This window comes from Carica papaya, chromosome 8 (genome assembly GCF_054855325.1).
Source record: "Carica papaya isolate Zhongbai chromosome 8, ASM5485532v1, whole genome shotgun sequence".
In the NCBI taxonomy this organism is placed as follows: domain Eukaryota; kingdom Viridiplantae; phylum Streptophyta; class Magnoliopsida; order Brassicales; family Caricaceae; genus Carica; species Carica papaya.
This window is the reverse complement of record NC_142316.1, coordinates 3,539,527-3,565,113: the sequence shown is the minus strand read 5'-3', so window position 1 is coordinate 3,565,113 and position 25,587 is coordinate 3,539,527. Positions and strand designations below refer to the sequence as shown.

Genomic DNA, 25,587 nt, shown 5'->3' with positions numbered 1-25,587 from the left:
ACCGCTTGTGTGGGCTCCCATCAATTTTTTTGAGTTTCATTCTTACGAATATATTCCCCAAGTAAAATACTGAACGCGTTAGCTATAGCAGTGCACGGGTTGATACACATAATGACTAGTATCCATAGTTTACGGTTAAAACTATTGAGGTATTTAATTACATTCGTTTCCGTAACTTTCATCTCTCAATATCAGTGTTGATTCAACAAAATATTTTTGATAATATTTATTTTAATTAATTAAAAAATTAACAGTGAAAGTATTACATATTATATACTACCTTTTTTATTGAATTCATTAAAAACAAATTTGAAACCATTCTTCGATAAATGGTTAGTAATTTTTCTCCCTCAATAAGAGATTATAAATTTAACTTATGTTATGCATTTATGTGCATCTTTATTAAAAAAAATTATATTATAATTAGTATATATTTATCATCTAATTGATGATATTTACGAACTTATACTATAAAATATAAAAATCAACTCATCTAAGCATTATCCTGGATTAACCTTATTGTAAGCTGGAGAGTTGTTCGCTCAAAGACCTTTTTTTACTTCACAAAATGCCTAAAGACTTTAATGCAAGCAGATACTCTCTTTCTAACTAGACTTGGGAGCTCCTGCGTAAAATGTCAACTACAAATTCAGTGCATGACAGAAAGAAAAACACAGAAGAAAACACAAAGAGTGTATTGCAGTTATTGCATTATCTTCCAAAAAGAAAACAATTAATTCATTGACAAACAGGCATGGCGCCAAAGTGTATTTTTCTTTTCATTTTTTCCTTCACTGCAGCCGCATAATTCGGTAATAAAAAGGAGAGTAATCACCTACTGGGTCTGAAATAAAACAACAATGTCGGACCGGTGACATCATCATCAAATAAAACCAGGAATAAAAAGTTTTCATAACCAGCAAATTAGATATGCAGAAAAGTATACATCTGTAGTTTGCTGCTTCATTTCCAGAGAAGCATGTGCAGATGCTCCACTGCCTAGGAAGATCTGCAAAATAGTATTTAACAGCACAAAACAAGCCCACCACAACATATATTTCCATTCCCTCCCCCCCCCCCCCCCCCCCAATCCTCAAAACTTACCCAAATTGAAATACAAAAATAAAAGGATATCATCATTCTTGGCTAATTAGCCTTCTTGTAATATAACAAATTTCTTGAGTTAGAAACCAGCCCACCCGGCAGGCTGGTGAGCTGTCTGGTCGTTTCTCATCTTCGAATCACCAAAACGCTGTGAGGTGTTCCCTTCACTGATAGTTCTTGACCTCTGAACGCTTGGCACAGGGACAGCTGTAAAAGTCTCTGATCCAAAACCCCAAGATTCAAAACCAGAAGTTGCTTGAGGAGCTTGCTTGTTTGGCTTACCATTCCTGGTTCTAACTGATTGGACAGTATTACCTTTTGAATTAGGTTGCTGCTCTGGCTGGGGATCATCAGCAAAAGCCTGCCACTGTTTTGGCTCAGGACTTGGTGTAGTCCAATCAGAATTCTCCTTCTGAAATTCCCAAGCTGCTGTTCCTTCAACTTTATCCCTCTGCTTGGATAAGAATACATGCAATTAAAAAAATGGACCAAATGAACAGTTTTTTACTGCAAAAGGAACTGCTTTCAAGTACTAAAAAGATAAGAAGATAGGCTACAATACCACCGGGATAGCAGCTGAACAAATTCCCGGAGATGCTTGATTGCGAGAAACATCTTTGTTAGGTGATGGAGTTCTAGCAACAAGAGCTTGCTTCAGGTCCTGTATCTCCTGTCTCTGAAATCGGCAAATAGCAGAAAGCTTTTCAAACTTGGAAGTTATTTCAGCTTTCTCCATATTAACCTCCTTCAGCTCTCCTCTTAGTCTCTCTATTTCAGCCTCCAATTCTTCTTCTTTTCCTGATTTGCTATTACTCATTCCAGGGTTAAGTTTATTGGTATCAAATTCAGCAACAAAAGTATTAAAGGCCTCGTCTTGAAAGGCAACTCTACTTCCAGTTTTTGACGCATCTGGCCTCTCGATTACTGGATTTGCATCCTTATGAAAATATTGTACTTCAAAATCTTTTGAAAGACTGTCCTCAGGCTTGTGTGATTTACTTACATTTACTCGAGTAGTATGGCCTTCTACATTATCTCCTCTTGCAGGGCTAGTGTTCTTAGGTAAAGAATGATTATCTGTCCGAATTCTTTCGTGCTTTAATGCGTCGTAGCTAGTTGGTTCTTCATCAAATTTAGATCTGGTTTTGTCTTCAAAGAAAAGTGAATCTTTTGCATGCTGGGTTGACCAGAAGGCACCAAGTTGTCCTCCACATACTCCAGAAGAATGTGATGGCTGTGATACATTTCTAGCTGCTTCTCCAGATGAAGGTGGAGGTGGAGGACTTCTTCGAGGCATTTGCGGTGATTTATTTGCGGATCTAAGAGCACCTGATCAAATTTAAATCAAGAAACATTTATCGAGGTTTAGGCTAAACTTTCAGCATTTTCAATAGCACTATTTCCCATATGAAGACATTTGCTACAGAAACATCTAGCACCAATTTCAAGGACTTCAAACTTCATTTCAAATGAACATTTAAGATTTTTCAAGAACTGGGTAGTCAACAAAGTCTGCCAATTGAAGCTTGAAAAGTATAAAGAAATATCCTCACCTTCATGTATGCCACTAGACTGCACTTCATGTTGTCTATCCGGCAATGACTTCTGTAAGTTAACAGGTAACTGCTCGTTAACACGAAACCACACCTGTTAACATGGGAAGAAAATCCCAGCATCAGTGAGAAGAGTGTTAGAAGCTCTGCACCTAGCATTGACACAGACACTGACAATCTACAACTAACCTAAGTTCATGGAGATGAATGGCCAATCAAGCAAAGCGCTTGCCTGCGTGATGTCTGGTCTGTTATCTGGCGAGGCCTGAAGCATGTCCCTGATCAGCTCCGTAACAAATGAGCTGTACTTAGGTAAGTCTGGGATGCGATAATTCCCATTTAAGATTTGCAGCTTTGATTCTCCATCAAATGCATTTTTGAAGTAACATATACGAAAGAGGAGACACCCGAGAGCCTGCAATGTTGTAGGCACTTCAATACGTCAAGTTCAAAGAGCATGTCTAATCCAACACATCCTGTATGCCACAAAAATTATGAGGTCCAATTGACTTACCCATATATCTACTTTCTCACTCATAAATTCTCGCCGGAACAGATCCCACATCTATGTCAATCAAAAGGATAAAGACGGGAATTAGACACAGTTAACACCAAATATTATAAAACTTTTAGCTTTTAATTTAACAAATCTTCCATTCAACCTCAGGGGCCCTATATGCAGGTGTTGTATACTTCCTGATGTTGTCTTCTTCAATTCCCATCTCTTCAGGTCTCTCAAAGCGCTTGTGATTGGTAGAGGCACTTCCAAAATCACACAGCTTCCATAATCCATCAGACCCCAAGAGAAGATTCTCAGCCTTCAAGTCTCTGGAGTATGAAATGAACAGACCATTCACAAATAGTTTAACGGAAAGATATAACAGAGTTAATAAAAAAACTCTTATTTGACTGCCATCTTCCCTGATTACTTGGGAATAACATTGAAGAAATAAATAACTATAAGACAAGATGAAATGCTATAGTCCCTAATTTGAGTTTTTTTAAAAACAAAAATGAGGAGACATAAAAAAAGGGGAAAAAAGTAGAGAGAGAAAACAATTATCAATATAGATTAGCTAGTCAATCTTTCGGCAAAATAACCAAAGAAATACGTCTGAGCCTCAAACCAAACAAAAGGCAAAAAATCATCCTATCCTCTCAAAAACAAATGACATTAGCAGTCTTAAAGAGACTAAATAAATTTCTGCCAACCACAACACTGAATAAACCAGCAAAAGGAGCTGCTTTCAGAAGCACTCTATTTTCTTTATTCTTCCAACACCATGGAAAGTGGAAGAAAATAAAATAGCCAAATGTAGCATCATAGAAGAGGGCTTAGAACAATGGAAAAAAGAAAAGAAAAATCCAGTCCATATGGCAACAATCACAATCATGGAGTTATCATGAAATTGTTAAACTCTCAATCAATGAAAGAATCAATAATTTGTATTCATAAATAGTCTGACAAATACGTTGAATCACCCATTTATCAGTAGTGTTTAATAACTTATTAGGACTATCATATTAAACTAAGGTTAATAGTTTCTAAATAAGCTAAATGCTCTTACAAATGCATTAAGATTGCAATTAAATAAACATATGATAAAAGTGACATAAACCCATACTATAATATTCCTAACCTGCATCATTCACCCCCACTTAGTAAAACGCAACCTCTAGTTTCGAAAAGTTGAAGTAACAAATCGGAAAACTTCGTCTTGTATTCCACACAATTGAAAAATAAAAAACTTCAAATCATCATGAGAATTAAGAATGTTTCGAAAAACATGGATTCCAAAGTAGTAGTGGACCAATTTGCCATTCAAAATCTTGAGCTAACAACTTTGCTTATCACTTCTAGAAGACAAAAAATTTTTTGTTGAAATAAAGATTACATATAATCATTGGCACCAAGTGGTCGCAACCCGTACAAAATATTTACAAGTAAATCAAAATATATGTAATGTCTCCAACATCCTCGCTTATATATAGCATATGACCCTTTAACAAAAGCTCAAGGTATGGAACTAATTATCCTTGAATTTATCAAAGTTGAATTCATTGCCCTTGAATGCCCTTCTATTCCTCTCTTTTCAATCACCCAAAAAGTAGCTAACAAAATGAGCCTCACTCTCCTATCCCACCATGAATACCACTCCAAGCACATAACTCCTCCTTCAAACAATCAGTTATGACCAAATCCAATCCCAAAGAGTTATTGTTGTAGTCTCTTCAAATTTCTTCATCATGTAGTTTAAATCAACTAGGATATAATCATCCTCAACCTATGTGACATTAACTTGATTGACGTCATTGCTTAATACCAAATCGAGAGATGCATCGGTAGATGACTCTCTGTGTTCAGTAGGAACTGCAACATCCTTCATAATCTCACCAATGCTTTAACTAACTTGCTCATTGTCTAAGTGGTCAATGGTAATAACATCATCTTGCTAGATATTATTGGCATGTGGTAAGCATGATATCACAAACAAATACAATAAATATTTTGATCCCCATTCATCTTTGCCTCCAAACTAAGCGTTAACATGATATCCCATTATTGGGCTACTTAACAAGGCATGTATCACGATATATAAGGGGGTGGGGGGTGGAGTATTCAGCTTAGAAGAAGTTTAATTGAGGATGAGGAGGTTGAATTCTGTAATCTGCTGCGGTGGTTTGCTGATTATAAGTTGAATAACGAGAATGACAAAAGAATCTGGAAACCAGACATGAAAAATGGCCTTTCTGTGAAGTCCTATTATAACCTCAATGCCAAAAATGATGAGGAGAATGCCAGGACAGTACCGTTTAAGCATATTTGGAGGTCAAAAGCTCTGCCCAGAAGGGCTTTTTTCATTTGGGAAGCTGTCAGAAAAAATCTTGACCAATAATGCACTGAGAAGAAGAGGAATGATAATAACCAATAGGTGCTATATGTGCAAAGCTGATGAAGCATCTTGCAAGCACCTGTTATTTCATTGTCCTGTGGTCTATGGAATTTGGGAGCATGTGTATGGAATTTTGGTTTTGATGTGGGCCACAGCGGGTAGTGTTAGTAAGGAGTTGTGGGCGTGGGTTGGATTATGTAAAATGAAAAAAGATTTATTTCTTATCCCGCTTTCCATTATGTGAGTGGTTTGGAGGAAGAGAAATGCTAGGGCTTTTGAGGATCTTGAAACAGATATTGTAAATATTAGAAATAGATGGTTTTATACTTTTGGTTTTATTTTGATTGGTCATGACATAATTGATTGGGATGATATAAAGGTTATTATGGACCACCTGATCGATTGTTAATTTTGTATTATTGGAGTGGTACCCTTTTGGTATCTTTGTGCATAATAATATTTCTCTTTTATTTCAAAAAAATATATATCATGATATCACAACAATAATGTAGTTGAATATTTAAAGATTTCATTGCCTGGTAAGAAAAGGATTTAAAATAAATGGAAAGACAGAGATTAAGATCCCAGGCGGATATAAAACATGGCCTTACAAGGTACATGGTTCTAGAGGTTTATGAAAGGAGAGGGTATATTATGGAGAAGGGAGATAAAAGTAAAGTTTGGAGCATATGAAAAAGGTTGGTACACCAGAACATTGTGGGGATTTTGATCACTCTATATTCTCTGGAGGAAGTGGGGGACTTTGTTGACATCTTTGTAAATATATAAATAATTCGTATACGGGTTGACATCTCTTTGGTGCTTGTTGATATAATTTATATTTTTTATTTAAAAAAAATTAGTTAAGCTAAATGACATAACTTTGAAGAACTCTCTCAACTAACTTATGAGTAGTAAAACCTTTTCTTTATTTCTTCTAACATTGTGTACAAGTGGAGAGAGAAAATCTAGAGAGATATAGTCACTTTCTTGCAGGAGTGATCACAATCGCTTCAATGTATGAGATAACATATCTCCATTAAGGTCATGTAGACTTCCAGAAGTGCTCAAACATTTCTGGAATAAACACTTCAAAATCAAGATCCAAGATTAGTAAATATAATTAACCTTGTGACATTTCAAGAATTAGGATCTCCTTAACATGTGACTGCTAAGTCCAGTAAGCTAATATTTCATATATAGAAACAATCATCTCAAGTGATTTTCATTTATGAATCATCATAAGAAATTATAGTTGTAGCTATTCTAGTTAGCTCACAAATTCAATAAACAACATCAAGTCTCATGTTAGTATTTAAATGCCAAAGAAGTTGATCAACAACCAATGCCTTTCATAAAGGAAAAGGTGCATCAACTTGGCTCTTGATATACCTTAATGAGACTATTTAGTTTGGTCCAGAAAAGAAAAAAAGTTCATTAGTCAAATGAGTATGTTTATATACATATGGTCAGTGTCCATAACCCATCATTCAAGCCCTCTACCAAATGATGGCATGACATTACCAGCATTACATTCATTTCTCTTCAACCAAGTCAATTAGAAGGCTTAGCATACATTTTAAATAAATAACTTAATGGCATACATCAATAAACGTTAATTTACTTGTCCAATTCTAGACTACGAATTTTAGCAAACATGCTTTAACAAAGGTGACAAAACAGGCTGAACTGGTCTGAAGGTGGCCGAACTAGTCAAATAGAGCCAAGACAATTTGATGGCTTGAATTAGTATATAAGAGGGCAAAAGTCAAGGCCATTCATAGGGCAGGTCCATATGCCAATCATTTATCACCAAAGAGAGTTGGCTTTCTGAGGTGTGGACTCGTCCCTAGGTGATGGTTACAGATCAGTTGTCAGTCTTGCTCATGGCAACTAGGAAGGCAAAGATCCAATAAATGCAAAGTTGGTCTGGTGTTGCAATTCCGGAATCTTATATTGGAAATACATATAGTTGTTAAACTCCATTTAAGAGCCAAATATCATTAAAAATGGATATAAATTAGAACTTCTAAACAAATTAAGAATTGCATTTCTAGACAATCTACAATTTAGTGTAAGAGTATGGGTAATATTACAATTTTTAACTTCAGGATTTTAATTGGAGTTTAAAATCTTCAACTTTTGTTCCATTGAAAAAAATCTTTAAGTTTTGAGAGGAAGCAAGGAGTAAATTATTCTGAGAATTTTCTCAATGTTTGCTTATTTGATGTAATCAACTCTTATTATGATGCTGAAGAATCCTTTTACAGTGAATTATGAAGAATGAATCCGAACTAGAATCTCTAAATGGATTTGGAATCGTATCTAGTTAATCTATAACTAGTGTAATAGTATGGATAAGATTAGATCATTATTAACTTTAGGATTTTAATTATAGTTCCCTTAAGTATTAGGTTTTCTATTAGTATTCTACAATTGTATGTAGAATAGAATTTTATATGTTAGCATCCTAAACACCATGTAATCACTTTTGATTGAGAGGAAGAAAGGAGAGAATAAATTGTTTTGAGTATTTTCTCGTTGTCTAGCTGCATGATGCTTAAGAATTCCTTCTTAAGTATGATGTCTAACAAACCTACTTATGAATCCATCCAGGTTTAACCAAATCCTGAAGCTAATGATGAGGCATATTCGGATGGGTTTAGCAGCTATGGTGGAGGCGTCACTCAAATTTCTTTGAAGCCAATGGACGGGGCAACGTCAACCCCCTCCAAGGGGGGTTTTAAGATTTGGTTGAAGTCAATGGTAGCAGCTGGTTTGCCTTTTTTCTTCCTTCTGCACAATTTAGTTTATGTTTCTTCTCTGATTACAGCTTAAGATTTTTTTTTTTATTTCCTTTGGCAAATTTTGAGTTCTGTAGAGTGCAGATTTCATCCCAGAAACAAGAACTTTAGTCTAACACCAAACTGATATAGCACAATAGGTACAGGGTTTGAAACAATTAAAAAAAAATGAAAATCAAATCCACTCACAGAAATCAGCAACATCCACAAGCAGAAGATTTTCACAATCACAATCACAGGATTGTTAAGAACTCAATCAATAAGAGTATCAATAGTTTGTATTTATACATAGTTTGAAAAAGAATGTTGAATAACCTATAGGATGTTTACATAATCTAAAATTATTAGAATCGTAAAATAGGAAAAAACACTAACAAAATAAGACTTCTAACAATAAAAGAAATAAATACTAAACTAATAACAAGATTATTCTTAATAGTTCCTAAATAAGCAAAATAATTTTTTTAGGAAATAATAAGTATAATCTTAATAATATTTTAAAATCACAATTACATAAACATCTCATGATATTGTGATATGTATTTTTTATATTATTCATATTCTGAATCACAACTAAGAGATGGGAGAATCACTATATCAAACAAGTTCACCCAAAGCCTCCGAGCCACATGTTGATGCAAAAGTAAGTGATTACGGGACTTGGCCTTTTGACCTATGGGGATTTAGTTACTGGAAAATCACTTTAATTGTTGGTAGTGTTTTTGGATCTTTGGCCGCTATGACCTATTATAGAAATTTGGAAGGCCTCATTAGATACCCCAATTATCTCTGAGTGAGTTTAAATAAGATTCTAGTTAATGTTTTCATTCTCAAAAGACTTAGAAGTCCATCTGGTTACAAGAGAAGTACAAAATTACTCCACTACAAAACTTGTAACCCGTAACTGCAATAACTAAGGTTGTGCTTGGGACATGAATCACATTTTCTAGTCTTATATTGAATGAAGTTCTTACAGACAAACATGTCTAGTCTCAGGAGATTGGATCTAGCTGTAAGAAGAATACTTAATTGAAAATGGAAATCGTACTTAGAAAATCAAAATAAAAAAATATAACGACTTTTAGAATAATAAAAAATCGGTTTTGATATTTCCTAGAAAATAATTTTCCTGTATATTTAAGTAATTTAATTATAAACATATGCCTATAGACAATAAAAATTAAAAAAAAAACTACTTTTATGTCCAAACAGAGCTCAGCTATCAAAACACCACAAAAGAACATTTTGAACAACAGAAAATAACTGAAAGGAAACTGGAAAGAAACCAACTAATTATCAGCTTGCGATCACTTGCTGACGGAGATTGCTTGAGAGCGTAATAAGAAACATGCTCATACTACCCTCATTTGCACGAGTATGCTTTGCAAACAAATTTAACAGGAACATTTGAGAAAAAACAACAATGAAGAAATAATGCACCAAGAGAACTGAACAAGAATGAATATTGCACCAAACCTGCAAATGGTCACAAGCCAATGGCAAAGTACAGTGCAAATTTATCATTGTAGAAGAATAAGCAAAAGAAAACTATAACCACACAACTACAGTATTAGATGTAAGGTTTCTGCCTGAAAGAAGGTTAGAAATTAAAGAATAAAGCAAGCTGAAACGAAGAAATCTTGCAAGCATTACCTATGAGCAATGGGTGGGGACTGACAATGCATCGCAAAAACAGCATTACACACATCTCTGAAAATCAAAAGAACTTGTTTCTCCTCAAAAAACCCAGCTCCTCTGCTCTCCAACACATTGACTAGAGATTTATCACAAAATTCCATCACCAGAAGAGCTTCCTTTGTCCTTCCCATATCCAAGATAGTATCTCCATAAAGTGTTACAACATTAGGGTGCCCAACAAGGGACTTCATCACTGAGATCTCCTTCATAACCAGTTCCAATGACTCCCCATCATTGCATATGATATGCTTTAAAGCATACTGCTTTGACATATTGACAGTATCTCGAGCTAAGTAAACAGATGAGAATCCTCCTTCAGCAATGGGATTTCGGACATGAATTTTAAGGCTTCCAACATCAATATATCGACCTTCAAGCCCCACAGGCTCCTTTTGTGCAAACGGTTTAAACCTCCACATAATTTATAATTTTGTACAGTGACAACACGGATAACACTGCATATAAAATGGATATCATTGTAAGTATCATCTCTTTTCTTCCTGGGTAATTAAAAAAAGGCACAGACTTTTGTACAAGAAGATAAAAGAGCATACTTTAAATACCTACAATGTCTAAAGTTATTCTTTCTTCCTCTCCACAATTCTAAAAACTTCACTGCTCATCTTATATCCAGTTGAATGGAAACAATGAGACAAAGTACACTCTAAAACCCTTGACTAGCGAAAAATCAATGAGAAAAGGATTCAATCAACTATGGGAAATAACGTGATAAATGATCTATTAGAGTAGCACCACCCTGAAATTTTATAGATCTAACATTTACATCTAGAGAGCATTCAAAAACTTCAAAATTGAGTAAATTTGCAAGAAAATCGTTCTACTAAATCCTGCGAGCTGACGAGCTCAGAATACAAGACTAAACGCCACATCCCCCAGTCTCAAGAACATAAATCCACATCTAATAATCTGAACCAGAACAAAAATCAGAATACTACAGACCTTGAGATATCCAAACCCAAACGACAGCCACAAAACCGAAATCTATATCAGAATTACGCCTACAACCTAATCAGCAAAACCTAGGCAATCAGAACTCAAATCTAAGCGAACATAAAAAATAATACAGTCAATCAAATAAAATCACTCAGGATCTACACAAATACAGCTCGAGAAAAGCTCAAGTCACGTCATCTCATTCCATTTTCCTTACAATGTTTCGCTAACCAAACAAGATACGATTCGATAATTCAAATCAAGCTATTTAAACTCAATAAATTCACTAAAAGTATTTTATTAACAAAAAAAAACGAGAAACATAAAAGGAAATGTACCTGTAACAAATTAAGGATCTGATCGAGACCAAACGATAGAGGAGCAAATCAGAATCTATAAACAAACATCATCCTCATATCAAATATTTGTCTTATATTTAAGATCTGCGATGTTTTGCACGTAGACAGAGAGATGAAGAGCTCAAAACATATATATATATATAGAGAGAGAGAGAGAGAGAGGGAAAGAAGCATACATACGTATATAAGCGTCTGTATAGGCGTATATATAGGTGTCAACAGAGAAGTAAGATAAGAGTTCGCGAACGTGACTTGCCCGCTAGAAAGATAGAAACGAGGAGGAGAGGGGAGGGGACTTTTGTCGGGTCTTAAACCGATATCCTACTCGCTTGATCTGACTGCCACGTGGAAGTTGATTGCTAGTCGTAGCAGGCCACTAAGCTTCTACTCGTTAATCATCGTGGATTAAAAATATTATTATTTTTCTTGAGTAAATAAGAAGGAAAAAACAATTTAATTTTAATTAAAAAATATTAAACTAAACCATAATCATTATCTTATATCTTTTTTATGGGTTTGGTGGGTTGAAACATGTATTTTCCAATAAAATATTACATTATTTGATTGCAATTCTCTTGGTTTCTTCTCCATACTTTATGCCAAAGATCCACTATTTACATATAAATTTCTCAAATATATACACACAAATCTTGAGCTATATAAGAGATTTATATTGCTATAGTGAATGGAACAGGATATATACACGAGACTAGGAGGCTATATATAGGAAATTGAAGCTCTCACGGTTGCCTCACTTAATATAAATGTGCTAAACTAACAAAATTCAATATTAAACATTTAGGAAAAGTAAAGTATATTGAGTTAAGATAAAATATTAAAAATTAAGTTATGAACTACTTACAATGTTTAACTCGTCATTACATGAAAATATATATATATATATATATTTAAAGATCAAGCGCATGAAATAATGTTATGCGCTTAAAAGTAGGCCCATAAATTATTACGAGAGAGAATATTGAAGATTAAGTGTAAGAGATGTTCAATGATATTTAATGAATGAAATTACTTAGTACCATCATTCAAATTATTAACGATAAGGGTTAAATATTACAGATATCCAACATATATATGCTAAATATGATCAATGTTCGAACTAAATGATTTACCAAAAAGAATAAAGCATGACCTTAAAAATAACAGAACAATCAACCTGAGGAGGTGGTATACCTACTTCAAGCTCCAACTTTCCAAGTACATATGTATTTATCTAATCTAACATGCTTATAATTTCTTATAAAACACACAAACTTTATTAAAAGTTTGATCAAACTATTAGAATTGATTTTGATATACATATTACCCAAATTAAAACATCAATAAGTACATACCAATAATTTTTTTTTTCAAAGTTTACTCAATTACAAGAAGTTTGAGAGTTTAAAAAAAATTCAACTACATTATCAAGATGTAGAATATATTATACGGTTAGAGAGATATCAAAATTAGGTTAAAATATACAAGTATAATAGAAAATTCATTTTTACTAGCTCACTAGAGTTTAACTTAAAAATATGTTGTTTGACACCCTATCCTCCTATTTTTGACACATGATTGTCTATTAACAAGTGGTAAATACAATAATATTTAGTAATAGATGGTTACATAATATGTATCACCATATTAACAGTATGTATCTATATATTTAATGTATTATTAGCTTTTAATGTCTCATAATCTTACATTTTTGTAAGAAAATATTAAATTTATAATCCATTAGAATATAACTTATGATAAAATTAATATTTTTTTAAAAAAATTATAATTATAATTATAATTTTTATAGAAATACATATTATTTTGAATATGCATTGGCAATATATGGGATGCAAGAAGTATAAAAAAAAAAGAAAGAAATGGGAGAAAGAGATGCTTAGACTCATGATACATGAAAATATTTCATAACTTTTTTATTCTAAATTCATATTTAATTTTTTCATAAAAATATATAATGACAATATATTTGTTGAAAAATGAAAACACAAACAAATTACATAAAACATTAAAAATAATTTTTAATTTTTTTAGTACTTATAGTTATTCTCTTTATTGTTAATTATCATTTATGATTTTGTGAAATATAAAACATTTGTGTATATATTAGACATAACCTTGTTATATTTTTCTTTGTTCCAATAAAAATAATAATCAATAAATAAAAAAAAATAAAAAAGGACGTAAATATCTAATGATAAATTATTATTTTTGCTTATGAATTATTCGTCATTCATATTATAATTGTGTGTTATTTTTTTATAATTTAATCCTTAAATTTATAAAATTATTTTAATCTATAGTATTTTTATACAATTAATTTATAGTATTTATTTTATTTATTTAATCTTTAATTATTAAGAAAAATTTATATTTTCTTTTTCCTTTTTAGATATATAAAACCATATTTATGGTTTCCTTGGCGTGGCGGCAGTGCCCTCCAAACCCTAGCTCTGTAACCTTTGTCACTTCTCGTCAAGTGATCTCGTAAGCTTTCTTCTTCCCTCTCAACATGGACGGGAACAGAGAAGATGAACCAGTTTCGGCAAAGCAAAACGCCAAAGAAGCGGCTGTATGCGAAGAATGCAAAGAGAATCCATCAAAATACAAGTGTCCGGGTTGCTCAATCCGCTCATGTAGTCTCCCTTGTGTTAAGGCTCATAAGCTACGAACTGGCTGCACCGGAAAGAGGGACGTTACTCAGTTCGTTCCTCTCTCTCAGTTCAACGATAATCTCATTCTCTCTGGTATATTACGCTTTCATCTTGCTCTCTTTTGGAGCTTGCGCTTGTGAAAATTAGCTGCAAACCTTTTAGTCTATGCCTTTTTGAATTATTAATTGCTAGATAAGTGTCAAGGAAGAGTAGTGGAGTAATGAGGATGGTGAAATCATCGTCTTAGAGGCTTAATGCGTTATGGTTTTTGACAATGAGTGATATAATGATCTAAGTGTTATGGCATTAGAAAGCTAAAGCTGAGGCTGTTGGAAGTGCTTGTTCCTTGAATTTATGGTGCAAGTAGGGAATGCGGTTGCTTTAATTTGTTCATCTGTTCCGTAGAACTTCAACATTTTTTATGTTCGTCATTCTCCTGTGAATATTTGAAATTATACTATATGAAGTTTTATATTTTAATATTTTGGTTCAAAAAAAAATTCATTTTGGCTTCAAGCTAGATCATGTTTCTTTATAGAGAAATTTCTTTGTACTTTTTCGTTTCTCTAGGAATTAGTTTTGTGTCAATGGGTCTTCATTCTTGAGAAACCTTATATTGGTTGGAAAAGAAAGATTTATTTACCTTGGTGGCTCATCCTTCCCTTTAAAAGGTTGTGATCTTGGATAGGTTATTGTTTCTTGATGAACTTTGTCAATCTGTTTGACGTTTTTTGACTGTTTTTATCTGGTTTTTAAAAATGCTGTTTGTAGATTATCAGATGTTGGAGGAAGTAAAGAGGGTTGCTGAATCTGCTCAGAGGACTCGAGGTAAATTATGCGGCTATTACCGTTCAAAGCTTCCATTTGGCCTCAAAAATCTTCGGACTGCTGCTTCAAGACGCAAAATAAAGCTCTTGTTTCTTCCTAGTGGAATGTCAAGGAGGGAAAAGAATCAAACTAAATATGATGAAAGGTAATTGGTCTAAGAAAAGCATATAATAATACAGTTATGGATTTACTTCTAAGTTGCAGTTGCATCCAATGCTATTTTATATGCTCACAAATATTTTTCTTAGAAAGGAAAAGGAAATTTACAAAAGTAAAGGCACCTAGGGGTTGTCATGCCAGCTACAAAATTTTTCAAATATGGCCAGAAGACATAAATGTCTATGAGGTCATTAATCTGCCTAATTGCAAAATAAATTGACTGTTCAACAATAATTTAAGTGTTCGAGCCAATGATCCATGATATGCGTATGGGAGGAAGAAGACTTCCCAAACGCTCTTCTACTTTTTTGTTTCCAAGTGACCATCAAGGTAGCTAAAGGGACAAGAGTGATATACTTTCTTTTGGACTTGGCTACAGGTAGATCACTCCAAGCCCACAGCTCGTTCTTCACTGACTCACTAGCCACCCAACTTAGATTCGTCAGTCTGAGAATAGAATGCCCAAGTCTTCTGATTCACAAGGATAGCTGACTCAGAAATCCACTCTCACTTTGGCACTAGAAGCATCTATTAGCATGTCTATATGTCTCCGTTAGATTGTTGATGGTGAAAATTGAAAGATGTGACAAATATATTGATGAATTATGTGAACTTATTTATTTGGAATGATTTGACAATGAAGCTTTAGGATTCCAGTAATTAATTTTTTGCATCTTTAGGATTCCAGTAATTAATTTTTTGCATGTTTTTAAGACTGATATATTAGTTAAGTTCCTCTATTTGTTTCTGAATCATTTATAAGTTTGATCGGGATGAAATTCTCTTCTTTTTCTTTTGATGTCTGTAGAAGATGTTGGGCAGTTTTATATTCGTTTGTTATATAGAAGACAGAATTGTTTTTTTAAGATGAAAAAAGAAGAATTATTAAAGGAGAGAGAAGAGAAAACAGAACAATAAAGTAGAAGTGAAGGTTATAAAACATCCTCAAAGAACTCCAAAAATTTCAGGAGAAGAAATAGAGCGAAACAACTCCATACAAACAACATCCTTATCCCTTTTGTAACAAGAAGAGATATCTCTATAACAACCATGAGCCTTGGTCCACAAAAAAGCCAAGAAAGTATTCTATCCCAAGAATATAGGAGGAGAGCAGCGATCCTTGAAGATTTCTAGCATTACACTTCAAGCCCAAATAACTTGGCAAAAAGAGCATCTGTCCAAAGGATACTAGCTGCCTTCTTCACCCCAACTCCCCTTTAGGAGCAAATTTTGGAGAGCAGGTGAGGCAGGGGGAGGAGGAAGCCATATGACTAAAAATTGTTGTAATCCAAGTCCATAGGACCATTACAAACCCACATGTTAGCGTATGACAATGTCCAGCACCTTCTTATTGTCATGACTATCTTTTCCGTGCTTCATCTTATTAGCAAAGGGTTTTAACTTTAAAGTAGCTAATGATTTGATGATTGCTTAGATGGTTTCAGCTAGATCTTGTAATAACTTAATGTTGGGTTTGTTTCAGGACAAAAATGATTTCATGGACAATTGAGTGGCGATTTCATTCAACCAATGTTGTTTTGATTGACCATGGGTGAGTTGTCTTACCACCTAAACTCCAGTACATTATTATCCTTTATGGACTTGTTAGGTTCTTGTGTCTTGTTCCATGGTTTTTGAGCATTTCTTATCTGATGTTTAGTTTTGCAGAGTGTGTGAAGATGCAAGCATATACTCTGTAATTGAGAACCATCTAAAGCCAGGCCCCTGGAACCATCAGCTTAAGCAATTCTGTGATGTACAGCTGGACAGTCTCAAGTTTTTTATCCGTAAATGTCCAAAGGTCGTTAACTTTTTTCCTTTGTGCTTAATAATTACATTTTTCTCGTTACTCATGCAACTTAGTAATTTTTTGTTCTATAGTCTTGTGGATTTTGCAATACTATTTAAATTACTGGATTCTTCACAAGCATAAGTGGCATCAGCATCTGAACCAGAGCTTCCTTAAGTTGACATGAACTGTTTGAATGTGCAGTTATGGTTAAGGCATCGGTGATGCAGTTGGGAGTTTAATGACATTATTATATTTATTTTTTCCATTAATAATTCTTAGATGGAAACCAAAGAGAATACTTCTTTTTGTGACAAAAAAAATTGTTGTGGCTGGTCTGGTTTGAAATGAAGACCAGCATCAATGCTTTAGCCACTGTACCACATGGAAATCAAGGAAAATGGTTACTTGGTTGGATGTTCTCATGTGGCATGGTTCAAGCCTGTAAATTTTTACGATGTATCTCTCTGTTCCCCAGATTCGCATTTAGAAAGGATCTAACCTTCTTTGTACATGTCATTATCACAGGGGCCTAGGTTGCATTTCCTGGAGTTGGACATCAAGGCCCCTTTAAGGAAACAGTTGGCCAAAATCATAATATTGGAGTACCCTTCAATTCATGTTTTTCTTCCGTCACATAGATATGATTTTGAAATTGTTAGAGATGCTCATCTTGTGGGTTCAAAACCTGCACTTGAGGATTCCAGTAACAATGGTCAACAGTGCCCCCAGGGTGTTACTTTCAAGGAGGAGGAAATAGAAGAAGGCACTGGTTCTTGTGAGTCTCTGGTTATTGATCTTATGAAGCAAGTGAATGCTAGTCCAGTGTGTCAATTCCATCATGAAAATGAGTTTGAGAAAGCAGTAAAGAATTCATCAGATAGGTCTATACTCCCAAGAGTGGCATCTTGTAGCACTTCTGATTCTGGGCTGAAAGCCAATGGACCAGAAGTTACAGAAGAAATGGAATTTGATTTTGACCAAGATTTAATAGATACATACTCAGAGCTTGCAGCAATAAATACAGATGACTTTCTAGTCTTTGAAGGTGAATTTTCCAAAGAAATGGAAGTAGAAGGAGATGATTTTTCAAACTTCAGGGGAACTTTCTCGGAAGCAGTAGAGCTAGAGGAAGGGGAGATTGCAGACTAGATGGTGTTCAATTTATCTCACAATTGTGTTGAAAGTGTTTGAGAGAATTATCTGCCAACTAATGGATAATATTCTGGATAAAACATTTTCATTGGTTCTTTATGCCGAATTTTGTATAGTATCTGCGAGGACGTCCGCCTGTCAAAATCTGTTCGTATCACCCAGTGAGATGCGTGCATTTGGTGTACATTGAACATGTGGGAACTGTTTGCCACAACTCTTCAATCTGTTACGCAATGATGTTAATATCAAGACAGCAATCTGCACTGGGCTTTTCTTGTATTCCTCTGCTTCCTTGATTCTGTTTGGCTATTAGCAGGAGAATTTCTGTTTGGTATGGTTGTCATCAAGATATCATATCTTGGAATGTCTTATCTATTATGTAGTAATCAGTTGTTTCTTTCTTGTAAATCCATTTGATTTGTGGGTTAATTATACTTTCGTTCAATGTTTTTTTTAATATCATTAGGAATAAGTAAAATTGTAATTGTTATTGAGTCTGTTGAAAGAAATCTGGAAGCCAGTGTTATATCCGTCCATAGAATGGCCATGTTTTGCCATTTCAAAAATGGTGAGTAGAGATCGTAGGTGTTACATTTTGTCAAATCATACTAAATCATGTATATATATATATATATATATGATTCCAACCCTCTTTCTTTTCTCATATTTCATGGTAGATTTTTTTATTTTTATAATTTTAAGTACAACAAAGTGGAATTAGGTCTTTGTTTTTTGGGGTATATATCCTATCAATTAGAATGATTTGTGGTTAAACTTGATTCCACAAATGGTCTCTAGCAACATATTACCAAAACTATAAACATTGACCTTCACTTTTTACTAGTTCATTTTTGAACCATTTTGGTTCCACATGCTCTTTAGTCCCTCTGATCTCGATCAACGTACCAATTTTCTCATTCATTAAAAGCTTTGCGATCCAAAGTAAGAAAATTTTAGTACTAAATGAATTGTCTAGGTTTCTAGGCATTACGTTGTAAATGAATAATTTAGGTGTTATCTTCTTCGTGTAAGTATATAAGTCTACTAACAATTTCTAATACATTTATAATGAATTGTCTAGGCTTCATATAGAGACATTATTTACAAACTTGTAGACGAAATCAATTTTCACCCTCAAGTAATTTCACAAAATTCTTATAGCGAATTTGGCTGATCTCATGAACTTATGTTTTGAACTTTCTAACCTTCTTGTGCCACCTCTAACTAGTTTTATATAGATAATAACATAACCATCATAACTTTATATCAATACTATTTATAAAATATATTATAAGATTCTATGCCAGTGATTATTTGAAACTACAAGTATTTTTTTCAAATTTTGTATATGCAAAATATTGGTAAATCTCAAAATTTTTATATCTAAAAATTTGCAAAAACCGTCTTCGATAAGTCCTTTTCCGATTCTTGATTCGTGTAATTTTTTCACCATTATAATCATCATCTCTTTTTCTACAGGTTGACCAAAGCAAAATACCCAACTGCGAACGTGAGCCGGTGGAGCCATCACACCGGAGAACTCCGCCGCCGGTAAGCTTCGGTTTTTTGACTTTTTTCGGCCAACCAAATCCCCTTAACGTATTTTCTCGCAGAGATTGGTACAAAACCGACCGAAAACAACCAACCCGAGGTAAACCACCGTTGCGGGCGGCGATGCTGTCACTAGAGTACGGCGGAGCCGCCGTGTCGAAATTCCAAAATTGGCCAAAAAGGTTTCTAACACTGATTTTGAGTTTTTGAGGTATTTCTAGGTATTTGAAACGCGTTTTAATTCCCGCAGAAAAATTCAAGAAACCCGGGGACCGCCAATAGGCGCAGTAAAAAATTAAACGTTCACTAATTCGACTAAGAATCTCTCACCTTATTCCCTGTTATGGAATTGAAGTTTAATTAATAATAATACGATATTTTGTGTAATTTAAAAAATATCCATAATTAATTACAAGTCACTAATGGAGGCGGAACCGATTATTTATTATTGTTTGTCATGTTTACCTGATTGATTGATTTTACAGTTTTGAATGCACGATAATACACTTGAATTGATATGGTAATTCAATTGTGTTTTCTTGATGAATGTATCGCTTTTTTTATGTGATTACAGTTAAATTGAAAAACTGGAAATTAAAGGTAAACGGAAAATATATGATTAAGTGAATGGATAAACAATAGCTTTACTGTATATCCTGATAGATGATAGACGGACCGGGTACATAGGAAACCCTACCGTAAACGTTGTCTCATACCGGACGAGATATCGATGATTGTTAATTTGACACTCATACTGGACGGGGTTGAGGATGCCCGTTTTACCATTATACCGGATGGGGTATTGAGGGATGATATCTTTTGGCGCCCCTACTGGACGGGCTATGGAGACGGCCCGTTATTTGAAAATGTTGAATAGTTTCACGCGTAGTGGGGACATTCATATGTACCCCCATGGATACCAGTAAACTGATAAAAGAGAAAGTCGTTGTTCTAACTGATTGAATATAAGATTTTAATATTATTTATGTTATTTACTTTATAAGTTGGTCATTTTGGAAATTTCGCTATGGTAAGTATGCTGTAAATATTTTTATTCATGATAAACAAATTTACTTAAATTAAGAGATCCATTAGTTGTTTTTCATGATTTTTACCAACCTTCATTTCTGTATTGGTGAGTAGTATGATATTCTTACTGGGCTCGTGTACCTCATTCTTTCATTAATCATTTCAGATCAAGAGAACCTAGATTCAGAACCTAATCTACAAGAGGGTTGCGAGTAGGATGCTCAGTTGTTTATTATTTATTTATTTATTTTATTTTTTGTTATTTCTTTTAAAAAGGTAATTCCCGTAGCCCTATTGGGTAATCTGAATTAAACTGAAAATTAAAGGTAAACGGAAAATATATGATTAAATGAATGGATGAACGGTAGCTTTACTAGATATCCTGATAAATGGTGGACGGACCAGGTACATAGGGAATCCTACCGTAAACGTTGTCTTATATTGAACGAGGTATCGATGATTGTTAATTTGGTGTTCATATGGATGGGGTATGAGAACACCCGTTTCATCATCATATCGGACGAGATATTGAGGGATGATATCTTTTGGCGCTCATACTGGAAGGGGTATGAAGACGACCCATTATTTGAAAATGTTAAATAATTTCACGCGTAGTGAAAACATCCCTATGTACCCTTATGGATACCAATACACTGATAAAAGAGAAAGTCGTTGTTCTGACTGATTGAATATAAGATTTTAATATTATTTATGTTATTTATTTTATAAGTTGGTTGTTTTGGAAATCTCGTTACGGTATGTATGCGGTAAATAATTTTATTCATGATAAACAAATTTACTTAAATTAAGAGGTCCATCAGTTATTTTTCATGATTTCTACCAACCTTCATTTCTGTGTCGGTGAGTAGTATGATATTCTTATTAAGCTATTGTAGCTCATTTTTTCATTAACCATTTGAGATAAAGAGAATCAAGATTCAGAGCCCGATCTACAAGAGGGTTGCGAGTAGGATGCTCAGTTGTTTATTTTCTATTTATTTATTTGATTTTTCGTTATTTTTTTTAAAAAAAGTCATTCCCGTAACTCTACTGGGTAATCTGAATTAAATTGGAAATTAAAGGTAAACAGAAAATGTATGATTAAGTGAATGGATGAATGGTAACTTTACTGGATATCCTAATAGATGGTGGATGGACTGGATACATAGGGAACCCTACCATAAATGTTGTTTGATACTGGACGAGATATCGATAATTGTTAATTGACGCTCATATCGGACGGGGTATGAGGACACCCATTTCACCCTCATACCGGACAGGGTATTGAGGGATGATATCTTTTGGCGCCCATACTGGATGGGGTATGAAGACGACCCGTTATTTGAAAATGTTGAATAGTTTCACGCGTAATGGGGACATTCCTATGTACCCCCATGGATATTAGTAAACTGATAAAAGAAAAAGTCATTTTTCTGACTGATTGAATATAACATTTTAATATTATTTATGTTATTTACTTTATAAGTTGGTTGTTTTGAAAATCTCGCTACGGTAAGTATGCGGTAAATGATTTTATTTATGATAAACAAATTTACTTAAATTAAGAGATCCATTAGTTGTTTTTCATTATTTTTTTCAACTTTCATTTATGTGTCGGTGAGTAGTATGATATTCTTACTGGGGTAGTGTAGCTCATTCTTTCATTAACCATTTCAGATCAAGAGAACCAAGATTCAGAATCCAATCTACAAGAGGGTTGTAAATAGGATACCCAATTGTTTATTTTCTATTTATTTATTTAATTTTTCGTTATTTTTTTTTAAATGGTCATTCTTATAGCCCTATTAAGTAATCTTAATTATTGTGTAAGAAATGTAAACCATAACTATTTATTTCACTTTTGCACTAAATTATAATATATCTCTTTTGGAGTTCACAGGCTATTTCAATTGATATCAGAGTCGGGTTCATCGGAACTATTTCTTACACAAAATCCTTAGGAAACACTAAAAACTATGAATTATCACTCAACTGTTCCTTGTGAAATGCAGGCACAGATAGATGAGGAGAGGAAGACCCCCACTAAACCGAACAACCCGGGTGGGTTCGCTTCGAGAGGATGTTAACCGGCTATCTGAAATGCTGGAGAGACTCATCGTTGTCTAGTAGGTCTGGGAGGAAAGGAGGGAGCTACTTGACCCTCCCCCACTGCCACAGATTGAGCCACCCCTGTAGCGAGAGGATCTTGAGCCACCCCGGTACGACTCTGCTCCTCCACAGTACCATTCAACACTACCACAATATGATCCAGTGCCCCAGCCACAATACCACCCGGCACCACTACAGTATAGTCCAGTACCTCAACCGCATCACCCAGCACCACCACAATACAATCTGGTGCCTCCACCATATCATCCAGTACCACCACATGGCCATCCAGTCCATCCTCAGCACAATCCAGTCCCTCTTCCACGGGATTCCTCCCATGATGGACCCAGACTATATTGAGAAGTATAAAAGACTAAATCCATCTATTTTTACAGCGATATCCTCATTTAAAGAGACCGAGTACTAGCTGACTGAGATAGAGAAAGCCTTCACGACTCTCGGAGTGATTTCTGAACAGAGGGTCATACTTGCCACCTATATGCTGGTGGGAGAGAAGACCACTGGTGACAACTCAAGCAGGCCACCCTACCCGTTCCAATTATTTGAGAATAATTCTTGACAACCTTTAATGCAAAGTACCTTCCAGAGCATCTCTAACATCTAAAAGAAATAAAGTTTGCACACCTGGTCCAGAGTGACATGATCGTATCAGAATATGCTCGAAAGTTCTTAGAGTTGAGCCGGTATTCTCTTGAAAGCATGATAGATGAAGGCAGAAAGGCAAGAAAGTTTGAGTGAGGTCTTCGTCCTGAGATCAGACAACAGCTGTATGTGTTCCAACTTAGTACGTATTCGGCTGTTCTGGCCAAGACAGAGCTAGTAGAGAGGAACCTTCCTCCAGCAACAAGGAACCTCAGGCCCTCGGCTTCATATCATAAACCAGCACCTATTGCACATGTTCAATAGAATAAGAGGCCTAGGTCGATGACTCAGGCTCCCCTCCAGATTCCAACAACAGGACGCGGTAGGATTTGCCAGCATTGTGGCAGGGATCATGAGACCGACTCTGCTATCACCTTAATAATACATGTCACATATGTGGGAGTGTCCAGCATTATGTGAGGGAGTGCCTGAGGAACCAGAACCAGAACTAGACCAGACCTCCTATTTAGGGCAAGACTTACAACCTCACTCAACAAGATGCAAAAGTCGACCCAAATGTGGTATATGGTACGTACACTATTTGTAATCATCTTGTGATTGATACTGGTGCCTCACATTCATTTGTTTTACATATTTTTGCATCGGACTTAACTGTATTACCTGAAAGACTTGATTTTGTGTTGTTTGTGTCTACTCCTAAGAGTATGACACTATTGGGGGATGTTATATATAGAGTTTGTGTCATAGATATAGCAGATCGAAAATTGAGTGTAGACTTAATAGAGATTGACACGAGGGACTTTGATGTAATCATATGAATGAACTGGCTAGCGTCGTATCACACAACCGTAGATTGTTTTCATAAAAAACTTGTATTCAACCCTCCTAATGAGAAGTCATTTATAAATTAATAAAATTCTTTAACATTTGTTCTCTCATGACAAATTTTCCTATTATTAAGTACTTTAACCCGACTGTTTTCTCTAACTAGACAAATCTAAGAAAGAAAATTGTATTAAAGAGATTCTGGTAGTCTAAGACTTTCTGGATGTGTTCTCGGATGAACTACTTGGACTGCCACTGGACAGAGAAGTCGAATTCACCATAAACATTCAGCCAGACACTCAGCCCATTTTGCTTGTTCCTTACCGCATGAGTCGTGTTGAGATGGAGGAGCTGAGGAAATAGATCAATGAATTGTAGGATAGTAGATTCATCTGACATAGTGTACCCCATTGGGGTGCTGGAGTCATATTTGTAAGAAAGGGAGATGAGATGTTGAGGTTATGTATCAAATACAGAGGTCTAAACAGGGTCACGATCAAGAATAAATACCCATTCCCTACGATCGATGACCTTTTTGATCAGTTACAGGGTACCCAAGTCTCCTCCAAGATAGACTTGTGTTAAGGTTACCATCAGGTAAAGATCAGGGCAGAAGACATTCCCAAAATAGCCATTCGAACTAGGTACGGACACTATGAGTTCCTAGTCATGCTATTTGGACTAACCAACGGACCAACCATCTTCATGGATTTGATGAATAAGATTTTCAGACAATTCTTGGATCAATTCGTCATTGTATTTATCGATGATATCTTAGTCTATTTAAAAAGCAGAAAGGAACACGCTCACCATCTGACTCAGGTTTTGCAGGTTCTTAGAGAGAAGAAGTTATATGTAAAGTTGAGTAAGTGTGGGTTCTGGCTCAAGTAAACTACCTTCATAGGGTACATCATATCAAAGGATGAAGTATCAGTGAACTCCGAAAAAGTTGAGGCAATGCTCGGCTGGAAAAAATTAACATCAGTCAAGGAGATCTGTAGCTTTTCTTGTGCGTGCGCACTGCACCTCCCGTGCTCGTTCTAATATCAAGTAAAATGCTACGGTGCCGTGACTCACATTTGCGAATAAACCAGAGGACCATAATTCAAGTCGCACGTAACGTCGAAAGAATCATCTGCAAAAAAATGGGTGCAACACGAGGACTTCCTAAGAAAATAGGTGAAATATAAGGAATTCGCATGAGGTCACCCATCCTAGTGCTGCTCTCGCCCAAACACCATTAACTTGCGGAGTTCTGATAGAATCCGTTGCATTGGTGCTGGTATGATCGCTCATGTTTCATTCTGCGCTGCAAATACATACACTCTTTCTCTCTCCATCCCCTCTCCCATCATTTGTTTCCTTGTGCGTGCACTCTGCATCTCTTTTTCTCGTTCTAATATCATGTAAAATGCCCCGGCACTGTGACTCACCTTTGCGAATGAACCAGCGGTTTATAATTGCATGCGCGCGTAACGTCGAA

At 34.9% G+C, this 25,587-nt stretch overlaps 2 protein-coding genes across 5 annotated transcripts; one reads left to right on the top strand and one right to left on the bottom strand.

Annotated features, from left to right (window-relative positions):
- Nucleotides 1-888: 888 nt before the first annotated feature.
- LOC110807000 (Protein kinase superfamily protein) lies at nucleotides 889-11,644 on the bottom strand. 4 transcript variants are annotated; one of them, XM_088209337.1, is made up of 9 exons: nucleotides 11,547-11,644; nucleotides 11,346-11,400; nucleotides 10,009-10,508; nucleotides 3,320-3,485; nucleotides 3,172-3,222; nucleotides 2,890-3,072; nucleotides 2,658-2,751; nucleotides 1,670-2,433; nucleotides 889-1,558 (listed from the first exon to the last, which is right to left on the bottom strand). In XM_088209337.1, exons 3-9 carry the CDS (start codon nucleotides 10,470-10,472, stop codon nucleotides 1,184-1,186), a joined length of 2,097 nt encoding a protein of 698 aa, XP_088065463.1. In that variant the 5' UTR covers nucleotides 10,473-10,508; nucleotides 11,346-11,400; nucleotides 11,547-11,644; the 3' UTR covers nucleotides 889-1,183. The 4 variants fall into 4 exon arrangements, with proteins under 4 accessions (XP_088065463.1, XP_088065464.1, XP_088065461.1 ...); XM_088209338.1 differs by having other exon boundaries at nucleotides 11,543-11,624; XM_088209335.1 differs by lacking the exon at nucleotides 11,547-11,644 and having other exon boundaries at nucleotides 889-1,555; nucleotides 1,667-2,433; nucleotides 11,346-11,534.
- A 2,145-nt stretch (nucleotides 11,645-13,789) lies between these two features.
- Nucleotides 13,790-18,507, top strand: LOC110807002 (HIT-type Zinc finger family protein). Its single transcript, XM_022032018.2, has 5 exons — nucleotides 13,790-14,128; nucleotides 14,807-15,008; nucleotides 16,506-16,574; nucleotides 16,691-16,823; nucleotides 17,340-18,507. Exons 1-5 carry the CDS (start codon nucleotides 13,894-13,896, stop codon nucleotides 17,961-17,963), a joined length of 1,263 nt encoding a protein of 420 aa, XP_021887710.1. The 5' UTR covers nucleotides 13,790-13,893; the 3' UTR covers nucleotides 17,964-18,507.
- The last annotated feature ends 7,080 nt before the right edge of the window (nucleotides 18,508-25,587 follow it).